Here is a 13,030-nt window from a genome sequence, read left to right on the forward strand (position 1 = left end):
GGGGACCAGTGCAATCATTATTATTATTCTTTGTCCATGTGCTTGGGGCAATGTTGTGCAACCACCTGAAAAATAAGCAGGAAAACAGAGCAGTTAGGACATCCTTTAGGTGCATAGGTGTTCTCCGATCTGAGTTCCATTTAAGGAATTGGGGAAAGTACTTTGGTTAATTAGATAGGTCTCAAAGTACAAGTACTCTGGTTCATTTCTTTTCTTCAGACTTCCACAACATTGAAAATGAGAATTCATCTGAATAGAAGATGATACCTGAGCTGTCATCATTGGAAGATGCTCCTGCCATGCTCTTCCTGGTTTTTATCATATTGCTTCTACCTCATGTGGCAGGCAAGGAGGCAACATCTCTTTGTCATCTGGAGAGATCCTATGCAGAAGGTTACTACCAAGATGGGGATCTTATTCTTGGAGGAGTGTTGTCGCTGTCTCAGCAAATTTTTCCTAGAACTAATTATAAAGATCATCCTAAGAAGGTTTTGCCTAACACGGTTAAAACATTGTAAGTATTTTGTTTCTTCTGTACATAAAATGGAAGGATAAAGAGAGATGGGATGGTGCCTGTTGACAGCAGGTTGTTCAAACTAGAAAATGTGCATAGGATTAGATTTGTTCTTAAGGTTTTCTTTGTCCAGGCTGTGGATGATTGAAACCGATTAACAACCCTGGATACAAAGAGAGGTGTAGGGCAGCCAAAATGAATCTGGTAGAAACAACAATTTCAGCATGTGTTGCATGTTAATGGCTGCTTCTCCTTTGAAAATTCAGTATTCAATACTGCCATTAAAAAGTGTAGGACAGCCTCTAATTTGCATTCTGGAAATGTTACTGGAGTGCTTGGGAACTATGTGAAGAACTACTAGAAGTGTTTCTCAAACTTCCTAATACAGCTCCTTATGTTGTGGTGACCCTCAACCATAAAATTATTTTTGTTGCTACTTCACAACTGTAGTTTTGCTACTGTTATGATATCTAATATGTAGGACAAATTTGGCACGGGTATCCAATACGCCCAAATTTGAATACTGGTGGGATTGGGGGGGGGGGGGTTGATTTTCTCATTTGGGAGCTGTAGTTGGGGGGATTTATAGTTCATTTACAACCAAAGAGCATTCTAAACTCCAGCAATGATGGAATTGAGCCAAACTTCGCACACAGAACTCCCATGACCAACACTGAAAACACTGGAATGGTCTGGTGGTGGTGAGTTTGGAGCTGTAGTTCATCTACATCCAGAGAGCACTGTAGATTCAAACAATGATGGATCCGGACCAAACTTGACACAAATCCACAATATGCCCAAATCAGTGGAATTTGGGAAAACAGACCTTGACATTTGGGAGTTGTAGTTGCTGGGATTTAAAGTTCACCTACAATCAAAGAGCATTCTGAACCCCACCAATGATAGAAGTGAGCCAAACTTCCCACACAGGACCCACATGACCAACAGAAAATACTGTGTTTTCTGATGGTCTTTGGTGACCCCTCTGACACTCACTTGCAACCCCACCAGGGGTCCCGACCCCCCACGTTGAGAAACTCTGATCAAGGTGGCCAATTGAAACCTTCACACCTAGCTCAGACAGACAAAAGTTCTTTCTCCCACACTGGACATTCCACAGATATATAAATCTTACTTGCATAGTTTCCAACAGACCTCACAACCTCTGAGGGTGCCTGCCATAGATGTGGATGAAACATCAGGAGAGAATGCTTCTGCAACAAGGCCATACAGCCCGGAAAACTGGCAGCAACCCAGTACTATTTCATCTTTTGATCCAAGTGGTGGAATGACCGGGAACAGTTCTGACTAAAGCATTTTCACTGTGTGTTGTACTGGGTAGTTTTTCATTGCAGAAATGTTTTGCTGTTCTCCCAACAGACTAATGTCAAAGAACTACCAGCAAGTCTTGGCACTTGTATTTGCTGTGGAGAAAATCAACAAGGATCCCCATTTCTTACCCAACATTTCACTGGGATTCCGCCTCTATGACAACAATTATAATGGAGGCCAAACCTATGAGAATGTTATTAGTCTTCTGTCTGAAAGGGACAAGCTCACTCTGATTCCTCCTCCTCTCTATGGATATGAGTCCTACTATGGTTATGGGCAGCCTTCTTATAACATGATGGGCACAGAGGATGCAGAGAAGGTCACAATATATCCCAACTACAATTGCCAAGGCCACAAGAAGATGGTGGCTGTCATTGGGGGGCTGACATCAGAGTCATCTGTGCAGATGGCCAACATGCTGGAGGTCTACAAGTTACCACAGGTAAGAGTTCAGTAAATGTAAATCTCTGTTTAAATGATTCCAAGTGGACTTTCATGGAGATACTTTTAAAGGCGTCTCTTTATGCCAAAGATGGGCAACCCATAGAATTCCAGATATTGTTGATTGAGAGTGGAAGTTGCAGTCCCACATCGGAAAGCATACATGTTACCCACTTTTGCTCTGCCATATATCCCTAAGCAATTTTGATCCAAGCTATTTTCCTAATTTCTATATGCAGCGACTCCTTAATACAGCTCCTCATGTTGTGGTGACCCCCAACCATAACATTATTTTTATTGCTACTTCATAACTCAAATTTGGCACTGTTATGAATCGTAATGTAAATATCTGATATGCAGGATGTATTTCTAGTACCCAATACACCCAAATTTGAATACTGGTACGGTTGGGGGGAGGGATTGATTTTTGTCATTGGGAGCTGTAGCTGGGATTTATAGTTAACCTACAATCAAAGAGCTTCCCAAATTTCACCAATGATGGAATTGAACCAATCTTGATACACAGAACTCCCATGACCAACAGAAAATACTGGCAGTGTGGACTCAGATAATCCAGTCAAAGAAGATATTGTGGATTATCTGCCTTGATATCCTGGGTTATATGGCCCTTAGATGATTACACTGCAGAAGGCCTTTTTGGGATGGCTTCTGGGTTCTTGGATTTCCTACCACAAAAAAAGAAATTAACTCTGTCTTTTGTTTCTTTGGACCAACTAAGGTATTTCAATTCAGTAAAGTTTGTGGCTTTTAAAATAAACTTTTTACTGGTGGGTAGCATCTGATGACTTTTATTTGTGTATTTTGAATTGCTTTATTTTTATTACCTAAGCATTTTATTGTTGGTAGTTTTTTTAGTGCTATTTATAGTGGTCTCGTGATAGGTAAATAAATGCTCCACACAGCTGCTGAAAATACAAAATAGGGGTAAGTAGATTTTTCAACTCTAGTGTGATGAAAATTTCTCTCTGTTTCACAAGGTCTTACAATTACTTCCTTATGCAAAAACTATAGGTATAGCTTTCTAATCTATTGTCGCTTGTAAAATCTCAGACTTTTGGAGCAAGCTCTGGAAATCCTGTGATCTGCAATTCCTCTGAATGCACTTATTAAGAGCTTAGCACAGCGGGTTAAACCACCAGCTACAGAAAATCTTGCTGACTGGAAGGTTGGCAGTTCAAGCCATGGGTTGGGGTGAGTTCCCACCGCCAGCCCCATCTTCTGCTTTCCTAGTTATTCAAAACCAGCAATATGAGTAGATAAACAGGTATCTCTTTGGTGGGGAGGTAAAAGGCGCCCCTAAAAACATGCCGGCAATTCGATCAGGAAGGCGTCCGTGGACAACAGGCTCCTTGGCATGGAAAAATGGAACAATAGCACATCTCCATGGCAAAGTCGAGCACAGCCTCCAGATGCTGAGATGAAAAAGAGGGAAGCCTTGCCTCTGTCTATGTACTGTCTGTCTTTGTTACTTGTATAACGACATTGCATACTTGCCATGTATATTCTGTAATTTGCTCTGAATCCCCTCAGGGAGATAAAGCAGAATATAAATAAAGTATATTATTATTGTTTTGTTATTATTATTATTATTATTATTATTATTATTAATTACATTTATATCTCACCTTTCCTTTTATGCTCCTGTATGGTAGCCACAAGTCTCCTTCCTTTACTATTATTCTGAAAACAACTCTGTGAAGCACATCAGATGGAGAGTGTGTGGCTGTACATGGTTCAATGGAGACTATTGTACTCCACCTCCTGGCCTAAAACCTAACCACAACTGGCTCTCTTGCTGAATTCTTGTTATAGTAATTTTGTTAAAGTATCTGAGAACTCTGTGTTTTCACAGATCAGTTATGGCTCCTCTGACCCTGTCTTAGGTGATCGAATCAAATTCCCCTCCATGTATCAGATATATCCAAGTGATCATCTTCAGCTTGAAGGTGTCATTCAATTGCTTCTCCACTTTGGTTGGACTTGGATTGGACTTATGGTTGCTATATATGGCAGAAGTGAGAACTTTATCCATAATCTGGAAGATGAAATGCAGAAGAGTGGGGTCTGTCATGAATACGTAATTTTGTTCCGGGACCAGTTTAAATTTCTAATGGAATTGATGCAGAGAGAAAAAGAGTTGAGGAAGTCCTCAAGCAAAGTTGTCTTTGTCTATGGCGACAGCAAATTCCTCACCATCATACACAAACATTCTCACATCATATTGGCAGGAAAAGTGTGGCTAACCATGTCTAAATGGGAAAATGATATGTCTATCGATACAAAACCGTTCCCTGGTGCTTTGTCCTTTGGCTCTCAAAAGAAAGAGATTCCAGGATTCCAGTTTTTTCTGCAGTCTGTGACTCCGAATAAATATCCCAATGACATTTTCATTAAGAATTTCTGGAGTCAAGAATTTAATTGCAACTTGCCTCCTCCCTATTCACAGTTTAGGATATTTGGAGCTAAGTCGTGTACTGGAGAAGAGAAGCTGGATGTATCCCACTTTGAGGTTAACATGATCCCTCTGAGCTATAGTATCTGCAAAGCTGTGTTTGGGGTGGCTAAAGCATTGCACAATCTATCTGAAGGCAGGTCAGAGCATAAAAAAAGGAGACATAGCCTCAGACGTGGAAACATCCCTCACTGGCAGGTGAGTGCATTCTCTGCGACAATACCACTGTACAACAAAAAAAGAGGACCCCTATCCCTGAAGCCAGGGAGCCAGTGTGTTGAGGGATCTAGCACAGGGGTCCTCAAACTATGGCCCGGGGGGCGGATACAGCCCTCCGAGGTAATTTACCCGGCCCTCGCTCAGGGTCAACCTAAGTCTGAAATGATTTGAAAACACACAATAAAAACAACAACAATCCCATCTCATCGCCCAAAAGCAGGCCCATACTTATACTTGTTAAAATTGTACTTCATTTTAATTATTGTATTGTTTTTAAGTGTGCATAGGAATTCATTCCTGCTTTTTTCAAATTATAATCCGGCCCTCCAACAGTTTGAGGGACTGTGACCTGGCCCTCTGCTTAAAAAGTTTGTGGATCCCTGATCTAACAGTTTGTAGACACAGGAAATTTTATTTATTTTGAAGCATTTTACCCCTTCCTTTGTGGGGGAAAAGGATTCCAGAATCTTTGACATGTAACAGCAATAAGAAACAAGACAGTCCTTGCCCTAAGATAGTGGTTCCCAATCTGTGGTCCGCAAGAACGAAAATATGGTCCATGGCCTCACCATTACTACACCATTGCCTCAAAACCACACAGCAACGAGAGTGACTAGTCTTACAAAAACTTCTTATAAGAGTTCATCACACTAGAGAAAAAAGTCCATTTAAAATCTGGTTTCTGCCTTCTGCAGAATTCTGGGGTTTGTAGTTTAATTAGGCTGTTAAAGGCCCCTCCCTAAACTACTAACCCCAGAATTCTGCAGGAGGCAGAAGTGGGATTTTAAGTGAATTTTTCTCTCTAGTGTGATGAGGTCCATAGTACCGAGGTAATGGGGATGTCAGGAGGGGAGAGGCTGACTATCCACAAAAGATTACTACTATCACATCAGTTCCAGATGATTAAAAACGGTTTTCTGCGGGCAAGCAGATGGTGACTACTGGATGGCATGGATTCTGTATCGGAAACTAGAGCTGATGTCGTTTATCCAAAGCAATTTTCTGAATCAGCACCCCAAATAACCAGAGTGAATCTAAAGTTGACCAAAAACTGATTCGTAACCCTTTTGGTACTAATGTTGGAGAGTGGTCCCTGGTCAAAGTGGTCCTTGGTCAAGTCATTCCTGTTAAAAAAAAGGTGGGAACCACTGCCCCAAAAGACGTAGTACAGAACAAAAAAAGAGGCAGATAAGCAAAATCTGATATCCACGTTTTATAATTATTCTTTTTGGGATCTAGCCACATTTATCTTCATTTATTTCATTAGACTCCTGAAACTGTATCATATCTATAAACTTGCTGAGACTGCAAGAGTTTTTCTATGATTTTTATTTTTTGGAGGGAAAGAAATTATTTTCCACCTTTTAGTATTTCTATAAAAATGTCAAGGTGAAACGTTAAGACAATTTGCTTAATATGCTGGATTTTCCACAATATATTTTCCCCTACTTTTTTGCTATTGCTCTAAGTCAGTGTTTCTCAACCTTCCTAATGCCATGACCCCGTAATATAGTTCCACATGTTGTGGTGACCCCCAACCATAAAATTATTTTCATTGCTACTTCATAACTTTAATTTTGCTACTATTAGAAATCATAATGTAAATATCTGATATACCTCCACATTTGAACACTGGTGGGGTTGGGAGGGGGGATTGATTTTGTCATTTGGGCGTTGTAGTTGCTGAGATTTATAGTTAACCTAAAATCAAAGAGTATTCTGAACTCCATCAACGATGGAACTGAACCAAACTTGGCACACAGAGCTCCCATGACCAACAGAAAATACTGGAAAGGTTTGGTGGGCACTGACTTTGAATTTTGGAGTTGTAGTTCACCTACATCCAGATAGCACTGTGGACTCAAACAATGATGGATCTGGACCAAAATTGGCAGAAATACTCAACATGCCCAAATGTGAACACTGGTGGAGTTTGGGAGAAATAGACCTTGGCATTTGGGACTTGTAGTTGCTGGGATTTATAGCTTACTTACAATCACAGCAGGAGGAGGGCTTTTGGCGGGAGGATTCGTCATCTGTTTTCAAAAAGGAAGAGAAGGACAGACAAGAGAGATCTTCAGCCTTCTCTGCCAAAGAGGTTCCTAAGACCATCAGAAATATGTGTTTTCTGATGGTCTTTGGCGACCCCTCTGAAACCCTTCTCATCCCCCACCCCAGGGGTCCCAACCCCCAGGTTGAAAAACGCTGCTCTAAGTCTTCAACCAAAAACTCTGTTTTGGTTATTTCAACAAGGGTGGCATGACTGAATTCTTTAAATATCTACAAAGAAGTCACAGAAAGGAGGGCATACATTCTCTGCTGCTCCAATGGTTAAGAGAAGGTATAACGATTTTTAGTTACACAAAAGTATATTTTGATTGAAGTTTAGAAGGAACATATTGGTGGTAAGAGCAGTTCCACAATGGAGCCAATTGACTAGAGAGATGCTTGGTTCTCTTCTCCTGGATGTCTTCAAAACGGTTCTGGGCGGCTACCAGACAGTGAAACTCTAGAAGGATCTCTTCATCCAGAAAGATGTGGGATTTGAGAACCTAAGAGCTTTCTTCCAACCAAAAGTTGATGATGGCTTATGTTGGAGCATGTAAAAATCAGTTGGCGAGTGTGTTAACTGAAAAATGCAAAGCTCAAAGCTGGCTGGTTGGGCCATGTTGAGAAGCTAGCTGAGCGTAGGAATTTTGGCAACAGTTACATGAGTAAGTTTTCTGTGCAGGAGCTTGCCAAGACAGTTTGTATTTTTGCTTTTTGGCTGCTGAAAAAAGATCCTTGGACACCTAAGGACCATTTGAATCTCTCTCAAAGGATATTGTATGAGTCAAAGCAACTGTTCTCATGACTGTATATATGTTGCTCTGCATAACAAAGAGTAAACACCTTATTCTTTACTGATCATCTGCGTGGCATATTTTTTCTCTAGCAAGACAGTGTGCGGATTGCTAAAGATGTGAACTATGCATGATTTTCGTTTTGCCACAGTTTAGTCATTACAGCATGCTCTCACATTCTCTGTTGTATTCAGCTCCACAGTGTCCTTAAGAAAACACATTTCAACAACAGTGCTATTGAGGATGCCTTTTTAAATGGGACTGGAGAATTGGCAATGTATGATATTTTAAATTGGATCCAGCTTGATAATGGCTCCTTGGTCAGTGTGAACGTTGGGGAAGTCACTCTCCATTCCACAAAAAACTATAGTATCGCCATTAATAAAAATATGACTTTATGGAATGGCAAATTCATCCAGGTGAGATGTTTCCAAGAAAATGGGTCTAAGAGTGGGGAACAATGTTAAAGTGATTAAAATAATATTAGATACACAAATATATAAACATTATTGGATTTAAAAATCCTCTACCAGCAGGACACACAATGTGGTGATACAAATAAGTTAAATTTCTCTAGGAAATAAAATATTTTGAGTTGACACTGGAAAGTACAGTATACAGCAGTGGTAGCCAAAATGTATAGCTAAAGAAGGAATTCCAAATTGCAAATGCGATAAAAAGGGCTTCTCTATTGTGCCTTCATAAGAACTTCTCTTATCAAAACCACTCAGAAAAAAAGTGTTGGTCCGGGAGCAGTTTTAATGTTAAAGATTTATTTATTTTGTGTCAAAATCATTGCATACAGAAGCATAAAACTGATAAAAATAGAAGGAGCACAAGTGGTTAAATAATTTTTGACCAAAACTGGGCAACAGCAACCGCATTATCTGCAGCTTTAAACAATTCTCCCTTTGTACATGAGGCAGGGGATTGTGGACAACCATTCAGGTGTGGGGTTGTTTGTTCTGCCCCATAGCCGCACAAAGTGGAGGATTCCTCTAGGTAGTGCCATTTTGCCAGGTTGTTTTTTGATCTGCCCACTATACTTCTGAGTCTGTTCAGGAACTTCCAATTTGCTCATTCTTGGTTTGCCCTTGGAGACAGACCCTTGCGAGGAGCCATCCAATTGGGATTTCTTGGTTTAGCTGCCCAGAGGGATGCTCTTGCTGTTGCTGGGAGTACGTTAAGAGGAGTGGTGGTTCTTATGAAGCATTTCCTTGATTTGAGTCTACTGGGAAGAGGCTGATAGCCATGCAGTGGATGGCTTTCACAGTGTTCAACCTTATTTCTCTCACAGTTAGCAGCAACTTCCCATCAGAGGTGGGGGACAATGTCAGCTAGCTTGTAGAGTCTATCAACAGGTGTAGGTTTGAAACATCCTGTTTTTATTCTGCATGTTTTGTTCAGTGCTATGTTCACCTGCTTTGTCTGGACAGACTTGTGTCAAACAAGGCAGCCATACTTAGCATTTGAGCAAGACCAGGCCAGGGTGATGTTCTTATTAATTTTGGTTCCGCGTCCTATGTGGTGCCAGTAAGTTTCCACAGGATGTTATTTATTTACTATTTATTTACTACACTTTTATCTCGCCCTTTTCAGCCCGAAGGCGACTCAGGGCGGCAAACAGACTGGCAATATTAGATGCCAAACACACATAAATACATCATTTAAAACAGGTTAAATCACATAATAAAATTCATAATAAAACAATGTATTGTCGAAGGCTTTCATGGCCGGAATCACTGGGTTGTTGTAGGTTTTTCGTCAGGAGAGAATGCCTCTAGATCATGGCCATATAGCCTGGAAAATCTACAACAACCCATAATAAAACAGTTTAAAACTAAAAAAAAAAAAATCAATGATTTTCGGGTTAAAATCCATGTCCATTTGCATCATTAAGCCATTCCATATTCATTCACAATACTGGGTTATCTGGTAATTGTTATCTGGTTATTGTGCTTGGTGTTCATGCAGTGTTCCCTAAATGTTCATGCTTGATCTAAGGTGACACCACGATATTTAGGATGGTAACAATGTTCAAGCTCTTGACTTTCCCAGGTAACTTTCAATTTCCTGTTGGCTTCACGGTTCCATAGGTGGAAAGCACACCCTTGTGTCTTGGCAAGGCTAGGCTTCAGCTGGTTATCTTTCTAGTAGCTGAAGAGGAGGCTCTTTCTGGGGAAAGATTGAAGATTGAGTAAATACAGTAGGGCATCCCCGTTTCTTGTAAACGGCTAATCTTTCTAAACCCAAAAGCATTGCTTTTAAACATGTTAAGGATGAAAAGCATTGTTTATATATTTTTGATAACTTGTTAATATTGAATCTGTATAGCCACCTCATTCTGTGTGCAGCAATAAATGCTTACCTGGATTCCACAAGATGCCTTTGAAGGCCAACCCCAAGTGTTGCTTCCAGTGTACTGAATGCCCTAAAGGAGCAATATCCAACCAGTCAGGTAGGCATTGCCAGAGAGTGTTACAATTGGACTTGGTCCCCATGTAAGCTGCCCCGAGTCCCTTCAGGGGGATGGTGGTGGGATACAAAAATAGTTATTATTATTGTTGTTATTATAATTCCCACAGGCTAACATTACAAAGAAGACATGACACTGTTTCATACATAGATGTGATATGTGATTGTGAATATCTCAGCCAAGGGAAATGTGCAAAGACAAAAGGTCAAACAGGCATGTAGCCGGGGGAGGGGGGGGGAGGGTCTTCAGCCCCCCCCCCCAATTCTCAGGGTGGTCCGCGAGAATGCCTTACTGGTACATTATTTAAACTGTTATGTTTATTCATATCATGATCTGATCACTATGATCAATTTATCCCATATGCATGGGGGTATTGGGATAATGATGCAAAAGATCCTGGCTACAGGCCTGGGTCAAATGTTATCTGATTTGTTTCTTTTAGATATGGATTTCTGTATGAAGTGCAAAGAGGACTTCTATCCAAACAAAGCAAGAAATAAGTGTATACTCAAAAGCATCACTTTTCTATCCTACACAGAACCTTTGGGAATAGTTTCAGTGTCTGTTGCTCTATATTCCTTCCTCCTTTCTGCCCTGGTACTTGCAATGTTCATTAAGCACAGGGATTCTGCCATAGTCAAAGCCAACAATCGACATCTCAGCTATATCCTCCTCTCTTCCCTCATGCTGTGTTTCCTCTGTTCTTTGCTCTTCATTGGTCAACCAAGGAAAATGACCTGCCTTCTTCGACAGACAGCCTTTGGGATCATTTTCTCTGTCTCTCTTGCTACCATCTTGGCCAAAACCATTACCGTGGTTCTGGCCTTCAAGGCCACAAAACCAGGCAGCGGTACACGGAAATGGCTGAGACCTAGACTTTCATATTTCTTTATAATGGTCTGTTCTCTTATTCAGACTGTCATTTGCATGGTCTGGCTGGGAACCTCCCCTCCATTCCCAGATGCTGATTTCTACTCAGAGCCTGGACACATCATCCTGGAGTGCAATGAAAGCTCACCTGCTGCACTCTACTCCATTCTGGGCTACATGGGTCTCTTGGCTTTGGTGAGCTTCATTGTGGCTTTCCTTGCCAGGAAGCTCCCTGACAGGTTCAATGAAGCCAAGTTCATCACTTTCAGCATGTTGGTTTTCTGCATTGTCTGGATGGCCTTCATCCCAACGTACCTCAGCACTAAGGGGAAATATATGGTGGCTGTGGAGATCTTCTCTATTTTGACCTCTGGAGTTGGGTTACTTGGCTGCATCTTTCTACCTAAGTCTTATGTCATTCTACTGCATCTAGATAGGAACCAAAAAGTGCAAATAACTAGCAAATATTTCCACAAATAATAAAGAGAAATGGATCTGAAACATTCTGATTTAGCAATGAAGTTCAAGTGGGGAAGGAGGTTCAAATAATGTGTATTGTTAAGTTACATTCAAATCTTGACAGTTATGGTGGTGAAGCTTTTAAAATGTTCTCTGTATTTTTTTCAAATTCTTCAAAATGTGTTTCAGTGTTTTATTGCTGTTGAGACTTCTTCTGCACATTTAATTGAATTAAAATATGGATCTCTTGCTATAAGTGAATGAAATGTCATAACCGTTTCTCACTGCAGCTCAATGTGGGAGCAAAACATTGACATGATAGGTCATGATATCTCATTTTCCCTTTCCCACTCTCATTTCATTGACTAGGAGCCCCCGGTGGTGCAATGGGTTAAACCAGGGGTTCTCAAACTAAGGCCTGTGGGCCAGATGTGGCCCTCCAAGGTTATTTATTTATTTATTTACCATATTTACATACCGCCCCTCTCATCCCGAAGGTGACTCGAGGTGCTTTACAGTTGGCAGTAAATGCCCCCAAACAACATAAAATACAGTTTAAAACATTACATATAAAATAAACCTTATAATAACAATAAACCAATAAAAGCCATAAAACACAAGTCCTCAGCGTCTCATCACTAAAGTCATTTTCCGTCCCATTGTCCAATCATTCCGTGGATCTCAATTAGTCTGTTACACCATGACTGCAAATGCCTGCTCAAACAGGCAGGTTTTGACTCTCTTTCAAAATGTTAGGAGGGAGGGGGTGTTCCATAGCTGAGGGGCCACTGCTGAGAAGGCCCTGTCTTTCATTCCCGCCAATCGCATCTCCGAAGGGGGAGGGACTGCGAGCAGGGCCTTTCCAGATGATCTTAAGCGCCTAGATAGTTCATAGGGAGAGATGCGTTCGGACAGGTAAACTGGGCGGCCCCTGGTCTAAACTTTAGACTTAAGGTTAACCTAAGTCTGAAACAACTTCAAGTCACATAACAACAACAACAACAATAATCTGAATTAACTTGACTATCTTATCAGCCAAAAGCAAGCCCACCATTCCCAATAATGTACTTTTATGTTGGTAAAAATTGTTCATCATTTCACATACTGTATTGTCATCTCATGTTTTTTGCAGTGCATACAATATATCTGCAGTGTGCATAGGAATTTGTCCATGTTTTTCTCAAAATATAGTCCGGCCCTCCAACAGTGTGAAGGTCAGTGAACTGGCCCTCTGCTTTAAAAGTTTGAGGATCACCGGGTTAAACCCTTGTACCAGCAGGGCCACAGACTGACAGATTAGAGGTTCGAATCTGGGAGAGTGTGGATGAGCTCCCTCTGTAAGCTCCAGGTCCCCATGCGGGGACATGAGAGAAGCCTCCTACAAGAAACATCAAAACATCCAG

General features: G+C 40.9%; 1 protein-coding gene across 1 annotated transcript; it reads left to right on the plus strand.

Moving 5' to 3' along the window:
* Positions 1 to 1,898: 1,898 nt before the first annotated feature.
* Positions 1,899 to 11,648, plus strand: LOC132780627 (vomeronasal type-2 receptor 26-like). Its single transcript, XM_060784358.2, has 3 exons — positions 1,899 to 2,288; positions 10,157 to 10,280; positions 10,741 to 11,648. The coding sequence occupies exons 1-3, from the start codon at positions 1,899 to 1,901 to the stop codon at positions 11,646 to 11,648; spliced, it is 1,422 nt and encodes a 473-aa protein (XP_060640341.2).
* The last annotated feature ends 1,382 nt before the right edge of the window (positions 11,649 to 13,030 follow it).

This window comes from Anolis sagrei, chromosome X, assembly GCF_037176765.1.
Source record: "Anolis sagrei isolate rAnoSag1 chromosome X, rAnoSag1.mat, whole genome shotgun sequence".
Lineage (NCBI taxonomy): Eukaryota > Metazoa > Chordata > Lepidosauria > Squamata > Dactyloidae > Anolis > Anolis sagrei.